The sequence below is a fragment of the Leptonotus elevatus genome, chromosome 18, assembly GCF_054856555.1.
Source record: "Leptonotus elevatus isolate MCC_2025b chromosome 18, RoL_Lele_1.0, whole genome shotgun sequence".
In the NCBI taxonomy this organism is placed as follows: Eukaryota; Metazoa; Chordata; class Actinopteri; order Syngnathiformes; family Syngnathidae; genus Leptonotus; species Leptonotus elevatus.
This window is the reverse complement of record NC_141256.1, coordinates 1,672,635-1,697,094: the sequence shown is the minus strand read 5'-3', so window position 1 is coordinate 1,697,094 and position 24,460 is coordinate 1,672,635. Positions and strand designations below refer to the sequence as shown.

General features: G+C 40.1%; 1 protein-coding gene across 1 annotated transcript; it reads right to left on the bottom strand.

Annotated features, from left to right (window-relative positions):
- Positions 1-1,820: 1,820 nt before the first annotated feature.
- nt5dc1 (5'-nucleotidase domain containing 1) lies at positions 1,821-23,476 on the bottom strand. Its single transcript, XM_086061716.1, has 10 exons — positions 23,094-23,476; positions 19,878-19,969; positions 17,607-17,678; positions 17,344-17,453; positions 17,150-17,229; positions 16,955-17,036; positions 16,389-16,563; positions 13,175-13,272; positions 4,735-4,856; positions 1,821-2,048 (listed from the first exon to the last, which is right to left on the bottom strand). Exons 1-10 carry the CDS (start codon positions 23,184-23,186, stop codon positions 1,821-1,823), a joined length of 1,152 nt encoding a protein of 383 aa, XP_085917842.1. The 5' UTR covers positions 23,187-23,476.
- Between the last annotated feature and the right edge of the window lie 984 nt (positions 23,477-24,460).

Here is a 24,460-nt window from a genome sequence, read left to right as displayed (position 1 = left end):
GAGGATTTGGGCGGGCTAAAGCTCAACCTCATTGGTTGAGCAAACGACAGTGGGTTGAACTCAAATGACGCCACGTTTTTATCATTAATATGCACAATTCCGAAATTCCAAACAGAGTAGCCACACCAGTTTACGTGTCATTTTGGAAGAAGAGGATGTCCCAGGCGTGAAAATTTCAACATGGTTCAATATACAAACACCGTGTGGAACAGCTTAAACGTTGGTTGACATGCAGAGCACTCAAAGTGGGCAGAAAGATAGAAGTTTTAGTATGAAGGTAAGATTTATTGTACGATCATAGCTTGTAATCCGGTGCTAGCTAGCTCATCTCATGTTGTTAATTGTCACGAAAACTGAACACATTGAAGTCACGATTTTTATTTCAAGATTTGAAGCCTACCACTGTAAACATACGATCAATAGCTTGTATCTGTAAAAATAATAATAATAATAATCTAAAAATACCTCAAACTGCTGCTTAGTGCTTAAATGTGAAAATTACTATAGAGCTACAGAACCCTATTGAATGTTTTACAAGATGACCTAGACCTAAACCTATAACCAAAAGTGGACAGTACTCAGCTACTTGTATTTGACTAACATTATATTCAAGTGTCTGTACTCTTACTATCATAATAAAATGAAAACAAAACGTTTTTACTGCGAGTGAATCTTTAAGCCGCTACAGGTATTTTAATCTCAACCCTTTATCCTCTGTATTTAATCATTTTATTTTGAATATTACAATTTCTTGATAAATGTCAGTATTTTTGCAATGTATGCTTTGCAGTTTTAAAAAAGAGGCTCTTACACTCTTAAACATACACATTGTCACACCATGTGCCACCGTCTAGAGATGGATCAAGAAGTAGCTTTGATTGACTGCATGCTGGCATCTGTGCAAACAGAATGGTTGGGTCAGCATATTCATACAATAAAAAAAAAGAATCATATCTTCCTAGCTGGGTCATTATCAAAACACAGCCACTGACATTACACGTAATCGGTTAACTTTATCATGTTAGCCAGAAAAAAAACAAAGATTTTGTCACATCTTAATATCAGAAATAGTGGTAATACTGATAGACACATACATTGTTCATAAACATTTCCATTTGTATTATTTTTATTTTGCTTCAGTGTTGAAGGCAAATGTGTATGTTTAAGAGTGTAAGAGCCTCTTTTTGTGAAATGTTCACGCCTGGGACGGCCTCTTCTTCCAAAATGACACGTAAACTGGTGTGGCTACTCTGTTTGGAATTTCGGAATTGTGCATATTAATGATAAAAACGTGGCGTCATTTGAGTTCAATCCACTGTCGTTCGCTCAACCAATGAGGTTGAGCTTTAGCCCGCCCAAATCCTCCAGAGCCGCCCTCTTCTTCTACAAGTACAAATCACGGTGCTCTACGAGTACGAATCAGTTTTGCACCATTTGTAGCGAGATATTTGGTGCAAAACTCACGTGACTGGACAGAAGCAGAAAAAACACTTGTGACTCCTAGTAGCGACTTCTTTGACTACAGGTACAAATCACGACTTTTACAGGTACAAATTTTTTTTACAAGTTAGTTTTGCACCATATTTACCTCCATACAATATCATCAATATTCAACACCCATATCCCAATATTGGCATGTTTTTTCTTAATATTGTGCAGCCCTAAAATTTACACAACATTGTTGCAATGTATTACAATATAATCTGATCAACTACATTGAAGAAGAGCAAAACTGACAATGGACAATAAAAAAGTGCGCCATTCCACAAAAATCTACTTTGAACATGCAGATGAAATGCAGTAACACAAATCAATATGTATTAACTTAAGAATTGGTCATATGGCAGGCATGACATGAAAAGTGGCGGCCTTACCTCAAACTTTCCTTTTTTCTCCTGTGGCTCCAATTGGGCCTCATTGGACTTTGCTGCATCACTCTTGGGGACACCTTCCCCCTCCATTTCCTCCACAATCATCACTGTTTCCCACTTCCCAAAGCTGCTGGCAGGGAACATGTCTGACCTCATGCTATCGCCAAAATACACAACCTACAGGGTCAGTAAAAAAAGGTCACCAGAAAGGACAAGTGTTTTTATTTTATTTTATTTAGTTTCATAGAAAGTTCAAGTGCGTGTGATTGGAGGCAAACTATGACTATACCAAAAAGGGCATGATAGTACCTTGGTTACTCTCTGTCTGAAAGACAGCAAGCAAGTTCAAACAAGTCAAATTCCATAAAATGAGCTGCAGGTCTACAACACTGAGTGATTTCAATCTCTTTAAGGAAGTCTATGTTTTCTCAAGAAAACATGGTCGGAATTTGGTCATTAATATGCTATCCCCACCCAAATGTAAAAAAACAAAAATAAAACATGGGTATTCCCTGGATGTGTGTGTGTTGGGGGGGGGGGGGGGTGTCTGGTGGTGACCATTAGGGCTGTCACGATAACGATATATAACTTTCGTATACAGATAAAATTGATTTACCCCTCTCGAAATGGGAGACAGACTTGTCTATAGCTCCGGAATTTGACTTTTGGATTCAAGTTTGTGAAAAAACGTATTAAAAATGACAAAAACACAAATTTACAACTTATCCAATATAAAATTATTCATAGAACATATATTACTCAATATATGATGAAGAAAATTGAACTCTCAGACTCCGACATCTGTCTCCAGTGTTTACAAAACACTACAGACACTTATTTTCATGCTTTATGGTTATGCATTATGGTTATGTATTTCTGGACTACTCTTTGAAAAACTTTCCGCTATCTTGGACTGTACGATACCTTTATCTCCAAACTTGTGTTTGCTAGGTGACCTAATAACAACTGACTCACCACGTAAACTATTTCAATCTACACTTGTAGCTCTTACTATCGCTAATAAAAAATATATATATTGTTAACTGGAAAAATAAAAAAACTGAATATCGACCAATGGTGTAAACTCCTCATAAATCACATTTTAATGGAAAAAATATCTGCCTCAAATAAAAACCAAATATCAAAATTTATACAATCATGGTCTACGTATATAGAATCTTTTAATCTAAATCTGGTTACTTAATTCTGCCTGTTAGCAAGAGCCACCACATCGCGATAAATTATATTGCTGTTTCTGTATTTGGCAATTTGTAACTAATGGTTGTGTTTTTATAGTCTGGAACCCAGTTACTGCCAGCAGGATCGAGCAGACCACATCAAATGACACCTTACAGTCACCAACTCCTCAAGATTTGCTTCCAATGGGCACTAAGGGTTAATATTCGGAATCACTGCATGCCAGTGGGTTAACTTTATAGGTGCTGTCCCCCCTGGCTGAGCGTGGGCGGCTCTGCCCCTCTGTTGGCTGCTGGGTGGCGGCTGGGTCTTGGCCGTTCCCTGGGTCTCTTGGGGGATGCTGCGTTGTAATGCACTCCCTGGTGTCCGGTTCGGGGCAGGTGGGCCTCCGGGGTGCCCTGTGGTTCCCTCTCCCCTCCCACTTCCTCCTCCCTGCCGCCTCTCCCTCCTCGCCTGGTGGGGTCGGGGTTTTGGGGGCTGGCGGGAGCTGGGTTGTGGTGGGTGGCCGTCGCACCGCGCCCGGCGACGCGGTTCGGGGCGGGTGGGCCTCCGGGGTGCCCTGTGGTTCCCTCTCCCCTCCTTGCTGCCTCCTCGCCTGGGGCGTGTCTGGGGGAGGAAGGAGCTGGGTTGTGGTGGGTGGCGCGTGTGGGTGGGAAGCGGGGGGGTATCGTTGGAGGAGCGGGGTTTGTGGGCCGGTGCCCCGTTTTGCTGCGTTGGGCTTGCGGCGCGGGCCGTGTTGGGGGTGGGGGGCGCTCCTGGCTCCTGGGTTTGTTCTCTGGCCGGGGGCCTCTGCGGGTCCCGGGGGTTGTGCCTTGGCGCTGCCGCGGCCTGGGGGGCCCTGGGGGGGGGGGGGGGGGGGTTGTGCTTGCTCTGTCCTGGCCACCACACCAGCATCTACCGAAATTCAAACACAATCTGCTTCTTCTTCTGGTCGTTGAATCGGTGGAGGCTGATATCTGTGGATCTCACTGTGCTTCATCTATCCTTCCTTCCTTCCTTTCCTCAGTCTTTCTTTTGGTCTTAGATGTTTCTGGGGTTGGTGAAAGATTCTGGTTGGTAACTCGGTGGGTAGTAGGTGATGTCTGGTCGGTGCTGGATTTCAATTTTCTCTCTTTTCTTTGATCCTTCCTCGGGTCTCCTGACAACTTCACGACTCTAGCTGGATTCTGAAGTATTCGATTTAGGTGAACAATATGGGATTTTTAATAGGTTTTAGGTGAATTAATGAGCACACGCTTTCATGCACACACAAAAAAAAAAAGAGAGAGAGCAATGATGATATGTCGAATCGGTAAGATTACAGAGCACAGCATTATGAACTATATAGACTATGATTACTTTACGCTGCTGAGGCAATAGTAACATACACTGTGTGCACTGTTTATAAAGTAATTCAAGATGGCGGAGGGCAGCGTCCATACTGGCATAGTGGCATGGATATAGCAGAAAACTCAGAGGTTGACATGTATAGTATTATGAGCTTTTTTTTTTTTTTTTTTTTTAAATATTACCAACACCACCACAATAACGTGATAATTACCCTATTGTGAGGTTCATATGGTTGATAATATCGTATTGTGACATTTGGATATCGTTACATCCCTACTTTACAACCTGGTGCCCAACAGCCGTATTGTAATATACACGTTCACCGTAGAGTGAATACCTTGGGCTCTGGTTTTCTTGTCATGGTCTTAAGCAGTTCATGGAGGTGCATCCAGTTGCCTTGGGAGTACCAACCAGGTTTGTCCAATGATGGCATATCTTCATTTTCCTCCATATCATTTACTGGAAAAAAAACAAAAAACAACGAATCCAAACTAAGTACCTAGTTTAAATATACATTTTCTGGAAAAGAAAAATAAGCCTCAAACTTTAGGCATGCCTTGTTGCTTGTTATAATATACCGTAATTTCGGGACTACAAAGTGCGTCTGATTTAAAGCTGCAACAGCTAAATATAGCCATTAAAAAATGGCCGGCTAGCTTTATTAGCAACGGGTCTGTATGTTATAACATAGGATATCTGCAAACTGAAAGAAAGGCAAGAAATGGATTTAAAAAAAACTTTTAACTAATTTAAACCCCAAAACGTATTGTTTTTTTAATAATTTGTCATGCACTCCCAAAACGTATTTATACGTTTTTTATGTTTTTTGGTTTAAATGTATTTATGCTAAAGCATTCATAAGGCTTTGATGCAGACTCTGACCTGAAGTGGTAGCTTAAATCAATGGTAGTTATTACAAAAAAGGCCAGCAGGTGACAGCAGAGTATAAGAGATCAGCAAAGGACAAAATGATCTCATGATACATTATTAGTCGATATATGTAACGATAACATGTTTTGCTTGGAAGAACTTGACTTGCCAGCCTGACCAAATGTAATTATTAATTAATTAAATCATTTAGAGTTTAAAAGGTCTTGGAGTTGAGTCGAGTCAAAGAGGAAGGGGTCGGTCCTCCCTTCTTGAACACGCTCCACAACTTTAAAACAGCCGGCGCGAGCTTTGTTCGCTTTCTTGTTTTTCGCCGCTGTTTATTTTCCACCTTCTCCCCTCCGTCTGGCCCCGAACTGACAAAAGGACTTCCCGGTGCTGTGCCACGTTCTCAACCACGTGGCACCTTTATTCCCTGAACGACTAAGTGTTTCGGACTTGCCGATCGCACCGCTGCCGCGCACCAAATCCCGGCGCGCGCCCTCACTGTCAGACGGACACATCTTCTTGCTGTTTTTTTCATTTTTCATATTTTTCTTTTTTTCTGTTCGTCCCACCTCTGTGTCGCCGATGAACTTTTCCGTGACCCCATGTGTCACCCAGCAACCACAGTTGAACGGACACGCGCAGTTCCTGTGCGTCAACCAGCACCTGCTCTGTTGTGTCCCATCGCCGCGAGAGCTGGTTCAACGGCTGGTCTCCCTCGGGACGCAGACACGCAGCGGATCTCGGCCTCAGTAGTGGGTTTTGGCCAGTTGATACACGGATCTTCTCGCGCGCTGAGAGGACAACTCCGGCTGAAGTCCCGACCGCGCCTCAGTCAAGCTGTGTAAGTTGCACGTCTCATAGCAAATTTGACATATCGCTGGTGCAACTTTCATTTCAAATCTCTCACAGATTTGGTAAGTCAAACCTTTCCTTTCTACCTCATTAAATGATTCCTTTCTTATTTCTATTAGCTTTATTCTTATCCCTTTTATTTCCACCGTATGATAGGTAGGTAGGCAGTATTTTGATTCTGTATGTGTAACCGTAGTGAATAAATGCAAGTTTTTTTGTTTTTAAATCTAGTTCAGTCTCAATCGTGCTTGTGTCCGAGTGGATTAGTAATTATTTTAGTAATACAAAAAAAACACGAACATTGAATGTGGCGACTTCAGATTATAAATAAATAAACGAGAATTTGGATTTTATTCGTTGTGTTTCTCCAAACTGAAAGTAAACAGAACGTGGTGCCCCTATAGGCGATTGAGGGAACTACGACCTCCTCAAGCGCTGATCAAATTACTAATTCGTCCAAAAGACAACATCAATTATCGCTACACTGTATAAACTGGTGTCTACTAATGCGGTTTACATGTCATGGTAATTATTTTGACATTTTAGTGCATATTTGTTGAAAGCTTGAATTTGGGGCAAAAAACGTGTGTTTGCCGCTATCTTAAGGTTAAATACTGGGATAAACACCTAATGATTAGAAGTAACTTATTATTTTAGCACTGTACTGTATATTATAACAAACTGTTCTTTTGCTTTCGGCTTTTCCCTTCAAGGGTCGCTACAGTGAATCAGTTGCCTCCATCTAACCCTGTCCTCTGGCTTCTCTGCTCTCACACCAACTACCTTCATGTCTTTTTTAACTACATCCATAAACCTGGTCTTCCTCTAAACCTCCTGCCTGGCATTTGGAAACCCAGCATTTTTCTGCCAATATATACTCTCTCCTCGAGACATGTCCAAACCATCTCAGTCTGGCCTCTCTGACTTTATCTCCAAAGCCTCTAACATGTGCTGTCTCTTCTCCCTGTAACCTCACTCTTCCACTTGGGTCCCTCTCATTCACACACAGATACTCCGTCTTGCTACGGCTAACCTTCATTCTCCTCCTTTCCAGGGCAAACCTCCACGCCTTTAGCTTCTCCTCCACCTGTTCCCTGCTCTCACTACAGATCACAATGTCATCAGCAAACATCATAGTCCATGGACATTCCTGTCTAACCTCGTCTGTCATCCTTGCTATTACCATAGCAAACAAGAAGGGGCTTAGAGCTGATCCTTGATGTAGTCCCACTTCCACTTTGAACTCCTCCGTCACACCTACAGCACACCTCACCACTGTCTTACAGGCCTCATACATGTCCTGCACCACTTGAACATACTTGAACTGCTACTCCATACTTCCTCATACAAAACCACAGTTCCTCGCTGGGCACCCTTGTTGTAAGCTTTCTCCAGATCTACAAAGACACAATGCAGCTCCTTCTGACCTTCTCTGTACTTTTCTATCAACATCCTCAAAGCAAATACTGCATCTGTGGTACTCTTTTTTTGGGGGGGGGGGGCATGAAACCATACTGCTGCTAACAAATGTTCACCTCTGCCCTTAGTCTAGCTTCAACTACTCTGTTCCATAGCTTCATTGTGTGGCTTATCAGCTTTATTCCTCTGTAGTTGCCACAACTCTGTTTCCCTTGTTCTTAAAAATGGGCACCAGCACACATCTCCATTTCTCAGGCATCTTCTCACTATCTAAGATCCTGTTGAACAACCCAGTTAGAAATTCTACTGCTACCTCTCCTAGACACTTCCATAGCTCCACAGGTATATCATCAGGACCAAGTGCCTTTCCACTCTTCATCCTCTTCATTGCCCTTTTCACGTCATCCATACTAATCTTTGCTACTTCCTGGTCCACAACAATTACCTCTTCTATTCTTTGTTCTCTCTTGTTTTCCTCATTCATCAACTCTTCAAAGTACTCTTTCCATCTTCCCATCACACTACTGGCATCTGCCAACACACTTTCATCCCTAACCTTTATTACCCTAACCTGCTTCCCTCCTTACTGTCCAATCTAGCATACGTCATCGTAAGCCCCTTGTTTGGCCTTTGCCACTTCTAATTTGAATTTACGCTGCATTTCCCTGTACTCCTGTCTACTTTCTGCAGTCCTCTCAGTGACCCACTTCTTCTTAGCTAACCTCTTTCTCTGGATCCACTTCTGTACCTCCTCATGCCACCACCAAGTCTCCTTATCTCCTTTCCTTCCAGATGACACAGTGACACAAGGACTGTCCTACCGGTCTCCCTGATCACATTTGCTGTAGTTGTCCAGTCATCTGGAAGCACCTCCTGACCATCCAGAGTCTCAACTCCTTCCTGAAAGCCATACAACATTCTTCCTTTTTCAGCTTCCACCATTTCGTCCTTTGCTCTGCCTTTGCCGTCTTTGTCTTCCTCACCACCAGAGTCATCCTACACACTAACATCCTATGCTGTCTGGCTACACTCTCACCTACCACTACTTGCTGATCTCCTTCAGAATACACCGTCTACACAAGATGTAGTCTACCTGTGTACTCCTACCTCCACTCTTGTAGGTCACCCCATGTTCCTGCCTCTTCTGGAAGAAAGTTTTCACGACAGCCATTTCCATTCTTTTTGCAAAGTCAACCACCATCTGTCCTTCTGCGTTCGTCTCCTGGATACCACACTTGCCCATCAACTCCTCCTGCACCAACATGTCCATTGAAGTCTGCACCAATGACAACTTTTTCACTTCTAGGGATGCTCTGCATGATTTCATCAAGGTCCAACCAAAAGTTCTCCTTCTCCTCCAGCTCACATCCTACCTGTGGCGCATACCCACTAACAACATTGATCATCACACCTTCGATTCCTAGCTTCAGGCTCATCACTCGGACTCTTTTTACCTCCAGGACATTCCTAACAAACTCCTCCTTCACAATAACTCCTAATACATTCCTTTTCCTATCTACACCATGATAGAATAACTTGAACCCTGCTCCTAAACTTTTGGCTTTGCTCCCTTTCCATCTGGTCTCCTGAACACACAGTATGTCCACCTTCCTTCTCTGCATCATGTCAACCAGCTCTCTATCTTTTCCTGTCATAGTTCCAACATTCAAAGTCCCTACTCTCAGTCCTAGACTATTGGTGTTCCTCTTCTCTTTCTTCCTATGAACACACCTTCCTCCTCTCCTTCTTCGACCAACAGTAGTCCAGTTTCCACCGGCACCCTGAAGGTCAACAACACCACTGGTGGTTATTGTTAACCTGGGCCTCGACCGATTCGGTATGGAAGTGATATATTTGATTCGCATGATTGATTTGGCCAAAGTTTTACGTCGGATGCACTTCCTGACACAACCCTCTGTATTATCCGGGCTTGGGACTGGCAAAAAAAGACACTGGCTTGTGCCCCCTTGCGGCTACATTACATTACTGCATATTATAATGAACTATTTTGTGTTTTATTGTAATGTGTTGCCGTTGAGTGCTTGTGGCAAAGCTGTCATGTTCTGTTATAACAGCCATTCGCACACCATGTTAACACTTGGGCGGACCGCCCAAGTAAACTGGCCGGACCCCAAGACGTTTTCTAGAAAATTTACTGTGTTTTCAAGACTATAAGGCACACTTAAAAGTCTTAAAATATTCTTGTGTGCGCAGAGTTCCGGAGACGTTTTCCTTCAAGACAACCCTCGGGGCAAATTTTGCTGTGCCAATGCGCGTTTCTGATTGGTGGGCTGGTTAACGCTTGTTGCTAGTTGGCTGCTGGCTTGTAACAGCGGCGAACGGAAGGGAGAAGGCAGAAGAGAGTTGCAGTTGTATGTACTCGAATTTGGAGATGGAAAGAGAAAGTGAATGAAAAGAGAAAATAAAACGCCTCGATTGAACACCGGCCGAGACCGAGCAGGAATGGATAAGAAAATACTGCCGATATTTGCATTGTGCAAAACAACATTGGTTTGGCTAAGAGACATGCTTACGAGGCACAATTTAAACTGCAAGCTATCAGTTACGTGGTTGTACATGAGAATAGAGAAGCCGTGAGGTAATTCTACATCAATTAATCCATGGTTCGGAAGGGGAAGAAGCAAGAAAACGAAGTTGGGGCTTGGCGTCATTCCGGGAGGATTAACGAAGGAACTACAACTGGTCATTGAAACTGGGCTTTGAAAGGAAAGTTGCGAGAAGCATGGGAGCGATCAATGAGAGAAGGTGAACACACTCCACCAAAACAAACTGGGAGGCAGCGCCGGCTGGACAAGGTACGCCACAGTATGTGAATGGATTGTGGACGTCTGGGTTAAAGTGTCTGATGTTTTTCTTTCTTCTCTGTAAGGTAAGCATTATTAATTTCGGCCAGAATGATCCCATAATATTTTTTCTTTAACCACCGCAAAGCACTTTGTCAAGTCAAGTTTATGTATATAGCCCTTAATCAAACAAGAGTCTAAAGAGCTTCACATGCCCACAGTTGACAAATATCAACAACATCCCCTAATCAAACCACAAGAGGGCAAGAAAAAAAACAAAAAAAACAACAACAGGCAAACAAAAAGAGAAACCTTGAGAAGGGACCGCAAATGTGGAAATCCCCCTTCCAGGATGATCAGGCTGCAATGGACTGTGCACTTTATGCCAGCAGTTTGTTCTTTGGGATTGTGTATTCACGTCCGATCAGTCCCGATCCAGTTTTTTTCACTTATAATCAGATATGACAGCCTTATTTTATTTGTATTATTATTTTAATATAAAATAAGTGCAAAAAATATGGAGTCACTGAGTAATGTTACAACAACATTTTTACTCTGAAAATTCACTAGAATGCAAGATATGAAGTGCAAAATGGCACACATTTTTCCGGAACGGAGTCCACCCACCCAAATAGATTTCTAATCTGTGGGAAACACTGTGTTACTTGCGATGTCCAAGTTGATAAACACAATACTGTGCGTGGTTGCGACTCGCAAGTGGAAAGAGAGCGAGACCTCGATGAGGGAGCGCGTTCGATGTCAAGACGTTCGGTGACATTTAAAAAGTGCTTTGGTTATTAATAAATGCAAGTTCACTGACTAAGCCTCCGTAATCCATAATAGACCTTACAAATATGTTAGCGTACCAAACAGAACATCAGGTTAATGGAGTCTTACCAAGCTGACATAGTAAGCTTGCGCTCGGCTGAACTTTTGAAGTATTAAAACAATGCGCTGATGAGTGTACCGGAACGCTCAAAGTACATTTTTGGCACTTTGAGAAGTGCCTGGATGCTCAAGGGATATTTTTTAGAATGTATACCAGTGTGTTCCGGCTCAGATGAACCACTGCCTGCGGGGACCATGTTGGTGACCCTTGCCATCACAGATTGCATACTGTTGGTGTGGAAGGTGCGCATGATTTACGATGAGTGTGGCTTGTTGTCTCTGACAAGTTGTAGCACATATTTAAATGAAGAGGGAAATGTGCACCCAATGTTTGACAATAAGCAAAATGCACATTATGGATAGGCCGAATAGTAGCCGGCTACCATCTTTTCATTGAAAACGTATGCAGTCTTATGGGGGAAGCTCTGATTTGGATAATTTCAAACAGTTCAAAAGTTGATGTTTTTTATTTAAATCTATTTTAAGCATGCATAGCGTGTCGTTACTGACTGCAGTCTGCCGGGACACTACAGTGGTTAATATTTGGCTGAATGTGTGCACTTTACCGGGAGTCGGACCGAGGAGGGACACCAGGATGCAAAGGAAGAGACGGGTAGGATCTTTCTTCGCTGAGGGGGTCAATTGGGGCTAGAAGAAGTTTCTTAAATGACTGTCACTCCATTAGTTTGGTTACACGTACGTCCGCTAGCAAGCTTCGTGATGCTTCCGTCTGTTCCCTCAGTTTCAGGATACTGACAAAATAAATGTGTTAAAAATATATATATATTTTTGCCTCTTTTATGTCCATTTGGATCTTTCTTTTCGGTCTGGAAATTGGGAAGAGTGAACGGAGGTTTACAAGCGTACACTTCCGTCTTCTTGAGCTTTGCAATGGTGTTTTTTGGCTATAAACTCCATTAGGACAGGTAAAAATGGCACCAAGTGCACCTGTCGTTTTGTCACATTAAGGCTGAAAGCCATTTAAACAATGCTTGCAAACTTTAGGTGTACAGTTCCGCAAACACTTTCAATCTCATTCCAATCTCCGCCATTCAAATGACGGCTATTTTGGGAGCCACGTTTTTTTTTTTTTTTTTACTTTTTTTTCATGCATGCACAATTTTATTGGATGTCTAGATATGTGCCCATCCTGCCTAACAATGTATTTGAAACATGAGACAGTACACCTGTAAATGCACAGAAATTGAATTTCACAAAAATGTTAGTGACATTCCTTCTAATGAATGGCTCCAAGGCAGCCCTCAGATCATTCACAAGCTCCAAAATTGCTGGTTTGCACCCACCTTTCAGACATGCTATTTAGACGCAAAAATCATCCAGCACCAATTTATCTTGGGTTTGATAAATCACGATGCTCATGCTAAATGTATCTATTTGGATATACTCCTCTCACAACGAGCAAAATGAAGCGTAGTAGATCTGTTTGTATGCACAATCATGTTTGTGCATACTTTTGAACATGCAAACCTTAAGAAAAATCTGGCAAAGTGTAAGAAACTAAACAACTGAGTCAATCTTTTATCAGTGAGCAAGCTGTTCTGAATTTCCGCTCCTCTTGCAGCACCAGGAGAGACCACTCAACTTCATTACACGGTTTTGAAGGCCTAATACTTCCTTCTTTTTGTTCCCATTTCTATTGGCTTGTTAGGACTTTTAGGAGGAGCTGTTTTGTAGACAAACCTTAAGTTAAAAAAAAATAAAAAAGCAACAACAAAAAACTAGGGCCCCACTGGTGATTAGTTGGCCTGCGGATAACAGGTAAAAGTTGGCAGATGTTTGCTATTTCTTTTGGTGTGTGACAGAAATCTTTGCCATCGTTCCACTCTCAAAGTAAGGAAGTTGCGTTTCTGATTGGTGGGCTGGTTCACGCTTGTTGCAAGTTGGCTAGTTTATTTTAAAGCATAAATAGGTGCTTACCAATGTTCTTGAAGGACCTCTGTTGTGGTTTTAAGGAGAAAAAACCAGGCTTGAGGGCATTTGTGATGATGACATCAAAAAGCTCCTCAAAGTCCTTCCTGCAACATGACAAGAACAACCACACTATATGACAGATTATGTGATGTTTTACAGTCAGTTATGATTTGCATACACTGTATGATTAAAATAAGTGTGTTTTAAATTGCAACTCTCACTGGAAGTATGAGCCGTGGAAAATAGTGAGCAAAGTCCTTGTGCAGCCAAATTACCAGTGCAAGATCACTATGCCCCAGAACAGCAAAAAAGGAAACCTATACAAATATAGTAGCAGTGTTGTCACAGCGGTCTTGTCTTCCCGATTGCGCTCCACTGAATGCACACTAACGTAAACAGCACATCCAACATTTGAGTCATGAGATTTTTTTTACAGTGTGTGTCATGCAGCCAGAATTCCCTGACAAAACATCAAGATACTTGAACTCCTACCCTTGGGGCGCGACACACTTTTCTGACTGAGGACCATGGTTTCAGATTTTGAGTTGATTTAAAAAAATAATAATAATTTAAGTTTGCTGAAGGACGACATTTATATATTTGTTTGTTACATTTATTTCATTACAAACAAAGAAAGACAAAAATGGAATGCATCAGAAATATTGATAGATCTGATACTTTCTGCTCTGTTACGGCCCATGGTATTGTCTGGCCGTCAAACTGTATTGCTACTGTGTTAAGACTGTGTGTGTGCGCCGGTGCGTTGTTGAAAATTTCCAACCGCTCCTCCCTGATTGGTGGCCCTCTTCCCTGACTCAACCCACCAATAGGTGTCATGGAAGGAGGCCTGATCCTCAATTGGTTAATTGATTACAGGTATTCAGCTAATTTGTACAGACAATTTACTGATTTATTGAAAAGTTCAGAAGACGCTGGCAGTATGACTGAAAATGGCTAAGTTGCTGGTCATGTTTGAAGGTCTGGGGCGTGTGCTCAACACTCAGGCTCAAGTTACACGTAAGCTCAATCGCAAGTTTGATGCAACTTTTGAGACACTTCGCAAATTGGATTGGACGGATGTGGAGAAGTTTATGGCATGCCTCAAAGAACTGTTCACTAATTTGGCCAATTGATGCCCATTGAGAGTTTCAGTGAAAGACTCAAAGGCCGACTGTACTGCTATCTTGGACCCTTATCTGGATATTGATGCTTCACCGGAACAGCCCCCTATCTCCCTCACCCCAGTCATTTTCCTGTGTTTCGTGTCACTGTTCGGGACTCAGCCAGGTCATCTCCATGGTAATGAGACAATGTGTTTTGGTGACAGAGAACACAGAATTACGTACATACACTCACATGATCACACAGCGCAATACACAACCTACCGATGCCTTTTGTCGGCGTTCCTTAATCTATCTCCTTCCCTCAGTGATAGTCCAGGTGAGCTGTGGAGGTGCGACGTGCCTTGAAAGGCTGCAGCCCCGCCCCATTTGCCTGGGGTGTTACATCTGCCTTCGCCCAAATACCCTGTAATTCATGTGCCCCCAATCCTATACTGTGCCCTTCTCTTGTAGGAGCAAAGCTTGGGACTTTTTTCCTCCCCCTTACTTACGTTTTTCTTTGTTTTGAAAACTGGAGTCAGACTTCCCTGTTCTGTCTCGCTTTGTTGGTCACTGTTTTTTATGTCTCTTGAACGGGTTGTAACTGTTAAGTGAAACACTGACATCACTCGCGTTTGGCACGAGGTGCATTCAAAGACCACTTACACAGTAGGGCATAAACGCAGACAGATTAACTCAGACAGAAAAAAATACTTTATCAATGCATTAAATATTATTTTAATTTAATTAATAACTACAAATATCTAAACAATGTAGGCTTTCTAGCAATCTATACAATCTATAAAATCAAGTAGAATGACAGGGGTGAAATCACTTTACTATTTTATTTAATTAAAATCAATGGTCAATCTGGTCACTTATAGTATTTTACAATATATACTGCCATCAGATTACTGGGCCTCCATCGTGCAAGTTTTCCCAATATTAGTGGTTGAGATGTCAAACATTAAATATTCAATGAGATTTTATACTGCCCGAAGACTTACATAATAAACAACAAATCTTTCGGTTCCTCAAGACTTTTGTACAGAACAGAACATAAAAAATTATTACATGTTTAAAAATGTTAAGTTTGTTTCTTCAGTTGTTTTAAAGTTTTTAAAAATGTTCAATGTTAGTATCCTTATATTAAATCTTTGAATGAATACAAATACAAATAATTTCAAGTTGTTTAGCTGCAAACTATTATTCCATTGCCTTTACTGATGTTTTAAGTTTTTTGCCTTGGCTTCATTTCAGCATGGGGGAACTTTAAGCAAATATAGAATCAAAGTCAAAATGTTGGTATCGTGACAACACGAGTATACCTTTACTGTGAAGGGATTCTATTTATGACTTGATTTTTAGGCCAGTCACTTAGTGGGAATTGTTCCTTTTAATGTGAATGGAATTTTGAATGCAATCAAACTAAACACGATATTATCTAAACTAGAGAGAGAAAGAGCCCAGTGCCTCCCCTCCAAGAGACACATATGAGCCAAATGTCATCTGAGGCTGAAGAGAAACGGTTTTAAATTTGTGTTCTCTTCATCTGACAAAATGGTGGCTACACTTATTTCAGGGTCACTCAACTATGAATACGTATCTAAAATTAACGATGAGGAAGGTAAATATGTGAAGGTAACTGGAAATATTAGGGGTTCTGAAATATCTATGATAAATGTGTATGCCCTTCCCGGGTGTGATTGGCTATTCTACATGAAGGTTTTAAATTTAATGGTTGATTCTCGGGGTGCGGTCGGCTGCGGTGGAGACTAACTTGAGGCTTGATCCCAAATTAGACTCCACAAATCCAACTAACAAAATCACTCCGCTCATGACACAAAATGGACACACTGGAAGGTGTTAGCTCTGTTACTGGGTATGTGGATATGTTATTCCTAAAATGGAAACATTCAAAATAAAGATACAATAACAAAAAATAAAAAATTAAATTAAAGAACCCTGAAGAACGTGAGATAATGTCAAAATTGATTGTGGGAGCTAAGCAGTGCATTCTAGTTTAATAAATTCATTGTATATTATAACACCTATGCATAACAAAACAGTTCATCTTAAGTGGAGATTTGTTAGTCTTAAGTGAGTCTGAGAAACCATACCCTAGGATGTGTTCACAGATGAGCCTGCAGTAGTCACTGTGGGAGCTGGTAATGAGGAGGAGGACTTTCCCTGCATTTTTCATGCTGCGTAACCAAGTCTTGACAGACTCAGAGCAAGTCTGCAAGTAACGGCCAGGGTCCCTCTTAACATTGGGGAAATAAGTCCCTGCATCCTCTGAAATGATGAAAAAAAAAATAATTACAATGATACAAGCCTTCCCTATTATTGTTTTCGACCAATTAAAATGCCTCTTGTTTAACACACAGGTGTGACTCACAGTGTGGGGAAAGTTTGTGTTAAAAAATGTATAAAGCATATATTTTGAGTACATTTATTTAATCGGCAAACATCGGCCATTTAACCAATGATTTTGGATGATGTTTCGAATTTAATCAGCTGACCGATTAATTGGTCCGGCCTTAATAAATACCTCTGAAAGTTTGAAGATCTAATCAGAATTATAACCTTGTAAGCTGGTGCGACAAACAGAACAACATATCGCATGAGTGGCATGCATTCAGTATAGGGTACTAAGAAGTGTGCCGAGTTTGAATAAAAGTCATACCTCTAAATGCCGACGTGTTGTAATTGTGGTCAATGGCAGCTACCATGTCTTTCCAAAAGTCTGAATTCACTTCATTACCACACTGTTCACAAAATATTGAATTTTTTTTTTAAAAATCAGTGTTTTTTCCATTGGAATTTCAATTATTTACATGAAAGTACTGTATTAAAGTACATGGTTTTAATTGAATATTACCTTGTGGAACATGTCCACAACTCTTCCGCAGAGGAGAGCACCAGGTAGATCAAAGTAGTTGTCGTATAAATAGTATTTAGCTGCATAGTCCAAAACAGAGTAGTAGCAAATTAATAAAACAGCAAAGATATAGTGAAAGCAAGATTCTCAAAAAATGTATTATGCAACAGAATTAGTAAAGTAATGAAAAATACCAGATCTTGCGAAAGAGGTATTGAGGCTGTTAAAGTGCTTCCACTCCTTTTTTGGACCATAATGTTTGATGATCTCGTCTGTGCTCAGGTCAGTAGTTCCATGTGTTGCTCTAATCAAGGAAAGAAATCTAACATTTAGACTCAACCTTTTTCCAAATGACTTAAGAACAAAGTCATTATAAATTGTCATTGTGTAAGGATATAACAAATTCTGAGATGTTTCTGGAAGTTCATCATGTGTGTTTTATAGAGTAAAAGCATACCTCAGTATAGTTCCATCTTCAGCAAGCTTCACTAAGTTTCCATCTTCAAGGTCTACCACTAGGCCCTTAAAACTAGACACAAAATGAAACATTAAATATCAATTTTCACAGTTATTCAAATGTGTCTTTCTATTAATTTTTTTGGCACACAGAACTGAAAAAATGAATTGCCAATTACCATCATCATCATTATTATATTAGTTTTTATTACAAAATAATTATTGTGGCTAGGACTGAAACAAAGCATTCATAAAATCAAGAAAGTTTTGCAAATTAATTTTGTTAAGGATTCATTGTGTTGTGTCGCATGATTATATTACGTCAGTCACCTCCTCCATGTTGTGCACAGAGCAGGGGATGCTATGGGACCCTCATGACATATTTGCACCTCTAAAGCAAGAAATGTGCTGAATTTGGATGATGTCAGCACTGTTGGTTAATGTTTGGATTCTGGTTAACCAGTCACAATCAAGTCCTGATATATTTCATGTGTGTCGTGTCTGAAGAGGCACGTTGCTTAACGTCAACACTATATTCTAAAGGCAAAAGCTCCGTTTTTTTAATTTTTATAAATAATAAATATACATTTATGCTCATGCTATCCAAACAAATGTATTCTAAGTATAATTCTAATAATGATCTATTTTGGACATAACTTATATACTATATATATATATATATATATATATTCAAAGTTATTTCCAAAATAGATCATATAATAGCTTAGAGGAAATCTATATTCAAAGTACCAGTGCCACCCAGTGGACATATAGGGAAATATAACATAAATATAACACAGCACTTATTACAACAAAGACAGAGAGAGAGTGGGAAGTATGATGAAATAGGAGGAAAGTTTTGAAAGTAAGTGTTTTTACTTCTTAGTATGTGGTGGTGGTTTCATCAATTTTATTTTTCCTCAGTCACTCGTTGCCAGAACGTATAAGATCCTCCCTTCGTCAGGCGCTCCAACCCTGTTCTTTGTTGTTACATTGTGCCGTTCACCCCGTTGGGTGATTTCGGTTTGCACTTTTGTATATAAAGGCTTTTATTTTGCCACTTCCGTGTCCTGTCTGCTTCTAGGTCCATATTATACTCCTCACCTCACTTCTTACAAAGACAAAAGTCAATTTGAATGCCGATGCATGATTACTGCTTTCATGGCAGAAGCTGCAAAAAAACTCAAAAGTTTTGTCTGAGGAGATAAAAAAAAGAAAAAGGGAAGCTACCCGGATAAAAGGACAGTCAAGGATCAACATTGGCCTCGCTGGCATGAGCAAAAACACAACGCAATACGCTTGTCCTCATGGGAAATTTGGTCTTCCTTCAGGCATAAAATTACCACTTTTGTCCATATGGCGCCGCCATAACCAACATAAACTGAAAGTTCCTTAATGTTGCTTTAAGCAAACAATATCAGATGTATTAAGTATTAAAGCACAGGTGATTAACTCAAGGCCTGAGGGCCAGAATCGGACCACCACTTAATTTTATAGGGCCCGCGAAAGCAAATCATGTGTGCTGACTTTTCTTTTCTTGCTAAAATAACATTTCAAATTGTCTTTACTTTCAATAACGTTGAGATGTTGCAAGCAGTTATTGTTACTAATCTCCCTTTTAAAATAACTTTAAACTATTAACTTTTTTTTCCTGGCTTTTGATTTCAGAACTGGTTATCCATCAATTTGTTATGTATATGTGATCATATGAGGCATTTATACATTTAAATGGGTTCACAATCATTGCGACCCTTAGAGGAAAACCTTAACTACAATGTAGCCCATGACAAAAATAAGGTTGACATCCAGGGCTCGGCAATAAATCTAATTAATTTGATCAATCGTCATTTTAAAATCGAATCGTTGAAAATTTGATAATGGTGAAATCGAGTTTTGTCTTCTTGATTACTAAAAGCTGTTGTTCTTATGTTCTGTTACATCCAAATGTTATTGTGAGTTGTAATTTTGTGGCAGAATGCTTACTTCCGGGATAGAAAAAGTAGCCACCAAAATAACTCATATTTTATAAGAAATTGCATTGCCATTTTGCCAAAGGTAAAATATAATCATCTACATATCTGTAGTGTGGAAGGGCTTAAAATACTGTGATATGAACCCTTTTTAAACAACCCATGTGCAGAGGCTCTGCTAGCAACTTGCTTGTAATTTTTTTCCTTTAGCTACTTGGGGTTGACACAGTTAAGAATCATTTATTACTTTTCCAGCTTTCAGATTCCAAATTTATATTTTGTCACTTTTCCATTTGACTTACCAAAAATCCCAAGTAGCAGGTGTTAGGTTTAGCAGGTCTTTATCATAGCCTTTATGTTCCACCAGATACCTGGCAAAGCTCTCGTAGATCAGCTGCAAATACAGATAATATATCACATTACTGAGAGAAATGCAACAAGAATTCAGAAAACACACATCACTTCTGAAATTTTACGAAATGACGGCTGTTTTCTAGGAACTGAAAACTTGTTGTTTTTTTCAGATTCAGAAATTCTTTTGAATCCAAAATAAAGTAATATAGTAAGCAAAACCCAACAACATCAGAGAGAACAAGATCAAAGAGATATTAGCATGTAAGGGCAACACAGGGATCAAGTTGGTAAGCATTTCTCATTCGGGGTGTCCCGATACGAGATTGATATCGGAGATCGGTCCGATAATCAGCAAAAAAATAAAAAGCAAAAACAAGTATCATAAATTTCTGATATAAGTACTCCTAATATGAAATTATAAATATGGCTAAGTTTTATTCTAAAACACAACACATACATATTGTAACAATGGTAAAGCCGCATGCTTCCCAGCATGATTTGAACATACACGGTAGCCTACGGCTATGTTAACTCAAAGCACATCTTTGGAGATGGCCACTGGACAGTATTTGATTATTATTAAAATGATCTGTAGTTGTATAGGAGTTGAAAATGAAAACTATGCTGATGTAGTTGAAGATTAAAGCCACATGAGGATGGGACATTTGTGGCATTTTGTCACTTGCTGTCGACCTTTTCACTTCTATCAGCAGATTAAGCCTGCTGTGCCCCCAGACTGCAACAGCCATTGAGCTAACCCGAAGAGCAGATTTAGCAGCCTGTACCTAGTGAATTGGTGACTTTCACCAATACATCATTTGCACACCAATATGTCCGTAGCATTGTCGATGGGTCTATTATAGTATTTGACCCTTTTCTGTCCGTATATTGTTTATGAAAGACAACAAAAAGATATACCAATAGCCACTATGACTTTTGGCCAGATGATTAGCTGGAGCTCTTCAACTGCAGTGTACAAGAGGTGAAATTTCTCCGGGAGCACTTGTTTGGGTTGTTTTTCTTTGTGCTACATGTGTCATATTACTGTTGACACCATGCCTAAAATTATACTATGTTGATAAGGACCTTGGTTTCCTTGTCATTATTCCATCTCATACCAGGAATTGGTGCAACAAAGATCAGTTTAAAGGGTAGTTCCATGACAATGACAATAATGCACACAGTGATGTATGCCATATCATCTTCTTTTAAAATTCTATACAATAACACCTGTTTTCGCTGTCACTGCTTGTTGTAAACAAACTCCTTGCTTACACTAAAAATATTCATTAAATATAATATCTAAAAAAACCTTAAGAGAGCTATTCACACCAGATATTTCAGGAATCTTGCTCAACTGCAAGTTTTGTAAAGAGGAATGGTCAAAAATTCTTCCTGATAGTCGTCTGCAACGACAGGAAACGTTTGTTTGAGAAGTTATTGCTGTCAAAAGAGACTCCACCTGTTCTTAAATCCAAGGGTTCACTTACTTTTTCCACCATGTCCCGCAAATGTTTCATGTTATGCTTTGCTTGTGTGGTATTAGTTTAAGATAGTATAACATAGTATATTTGAATGCATTTAATTCTTAACGGGGCATTTACATTATTTAAGGATTTTTTTTCATTGCATGTTTCTTAATGAAATGGACGAGTTAATGTAGTTTCAGAACTGGGGGTTGCTCGGTTTATGTTAAAATAACAGTTGTTTGAAGTGTTAACGTTTAATTCTCTTTGTTTTAATGAGTCAGTTTTACAGTAAACTGGGAGTTATAGTATGATGTGGATTCAATTTGCGTCTGCCTTTGCTGCTTCAGGTAATCAATGTCCATCCGTTTGTGGTATGTTTGCTGAATATAGCATGCTACATTGTACTGCGACACGCTTATCTAGTTTTTGTTCTTCCACATTCAGAACACATGTTACAAGAGTGACAAATAAACAGTTCGAACCGCTTGCCTCTTTTTTGGAGAATCGTTCAATTTCAATATATGTCAAACTGAGCAGTAGAACCGGTACTGAAAATGTGCAGTATCATATAATTTTTTATGGCAAGGCAGCACCAAACCAGCACCAGGCAACTTGTAAAAATTATATTATGCATTCCATTTCAGGGGACACAATGAAGAAATGACAAATTATTACAATGTTAAGTAGTCGGTGTACAGCCTGTATAACAAACAGTGTACAGGAAACACAAGAACACCCCTGAGTGAAAACATCCAATTTGGGCCCAATTTGCCATTTTCTCAACCTGGACTCGGAATCATGTGACTCGCTAGTGTTGCAAGTTTTCAGGTGTGAATGGGGAGCATGTGTGTAAAAATTGGTGGTATTGGTGAAAGTTTCATCACTACTGTGTGGGGGCATCATCCCGTCCACCTGATCTAACAAGCACCAGCTAAGTGATGTCTTCTTGAAGGACTGGGAGAGGATACCGGTGGCCACCTGCAAAATTCAGCTGAATTCCATGAACAAGAGAGTTAAGGCAGCCTTGGAAAATAATTGTGGCCCCACAAACTATTGATACTCATGGGCTCAATTTGTAAATTTGCATTTAGGGGTGTCCTCACTTTTGTTGTCAGTGGTTAAAACAATCAATGTGTGGCGAGTCCATTTGAGCGGACAATCAATTTACAAGTATACAAGCTGTGAACTGGCTACTTAACATTGCAGAAAGTGTAAATTGTAAAGTGATGTCCCAAAATAAAACTATTTACAAAAAAGTGAATATACTCTTGAGACTGAAACATGCAAGTCAAGCTACACATATAACAGTGCAGGAAAAACTCCTACGCATATCTGAACCTTAAACCCAAGTATCAAAATGTTAATTAAATGTTTTACTGTTTAAATACTGCATGTGTTTCAATTGAACCGTGATCATGCACACTAATTTGTCAATCTAAATGTAAGGACGCGCCTATTTTGGAATATTGATTTGTACACATAATTTCAAACTTTAAACACATAATTTCAAACTTTAAACACATAATTTCAAACTTTAAACACATCCGACGCACGTACATGTGCATGTGCATACATTTGACAGTTACTCATTAACGCGTTCACCGCCCTGTTGCCCTACAATATTCAGACTAGTAGTTATCCACTGTGCTGTGCGGTCACGTACTGCGGCTAGCAGGATGCGTTTATCATACTCACCTTGGAGGTCTCCTTCAGATGGTAACGGCAGAGCGTATGGTCTAAGTCGAAACCGATAACATCACTGTCCAGCAAACGGAAAAATTCTGTCATCGTAGCTGAAGCTGTAAAACGTTCTGAAAATGTGCTGTAGAATTTGTCACAATGAACACCGTGACATGTACTGGGCCACACAATGACACTCGCACCTCAATCGTTGCTGACGGTGAAAAATGATACTGCAGACTTTAACCACACTTCACTGCTATACTTAACAGTATCGTAGCAGCGCCCAATTCACTACATCCGACACTATATTCTTTCTGTTCCACAACCATTGGAGTAAATAGCTCATATGCGGGCGCCTGCGTCTTCTTCGTCTTCGAAGATACACGCTGGGTGGTGTCTATTAAACAGCATTACTGCCACCCTTCGGTTACAGCTAATACAGCCTGATAAGAGACGTTCATACGTGGCGGCCACCTTGGTGGGGGCAGAGCTCCATTAAAAGCAATGCATGATTGCATGTACATGTACATGCACACTGATTCCATTAGGTAGGCTATACTTTGTATGTCATGGTCAAAACGTGCTATTAATACAGAACATGTGATGTAAAAACAAGCAGACAAATGTGGAAAGTAGTTTCCCCCCCACTATGTAGAGTAAATATGTAAAAATTAAAGCATTAACTCTGGATATTATTTTAAATTCTTTAAAGTGTTGTTATTATTATTATTATTATCATCATCATCATCAACTCAGTCAGCTCAGTTGTATTTACTTTCTGTGGTAGCCTATGAATTCTGCTCTCGTGTGCAGCCAAACTTGGGAGTCACTGGCGGGTAGATGGATAAACACGGATTATTATAGGTAGTTTTAGTTTCTAGTTTACTTCCTTGATGTTTATTGGAAAATTCTAAAGTAATGTGTGCACTTTATATTCAGATGGCAAATTAAATTAGTTGCACATCTTATGCGTATCATCTCAGAGCATAATACCCTGCTCAAGTTGCCTCTACAGGGCCTCACAAACCATTGCTGCAGAAGAATGGTGTTTGTGGGCAGAGCTAAACCTGTACTAAAAAAAGTTGTGTAAAAAAATAACCCAATTATGGATAAAAAATGGACCGATCTACTTCATGGGTTAATTTGACCCAACTGTTTTTTTTGTGGGGGTTTTTTGAGAGAGAAAGAGAGAGCTCAGTATTGTTCATTCAATAAGCTTACCGATTCGACATGTCATCATCATTGCTCTCTCTCTCTTTTTTTTTTCTTTTTGCTTTCATCTGGCCATTAGCGTGGGTCTTAAATGTAGCTGGCCAAAAACATGCCTCATTAGAATTAAACTGCTCTAATAAACTAACCACCAGAAGGTGCTGGAACCT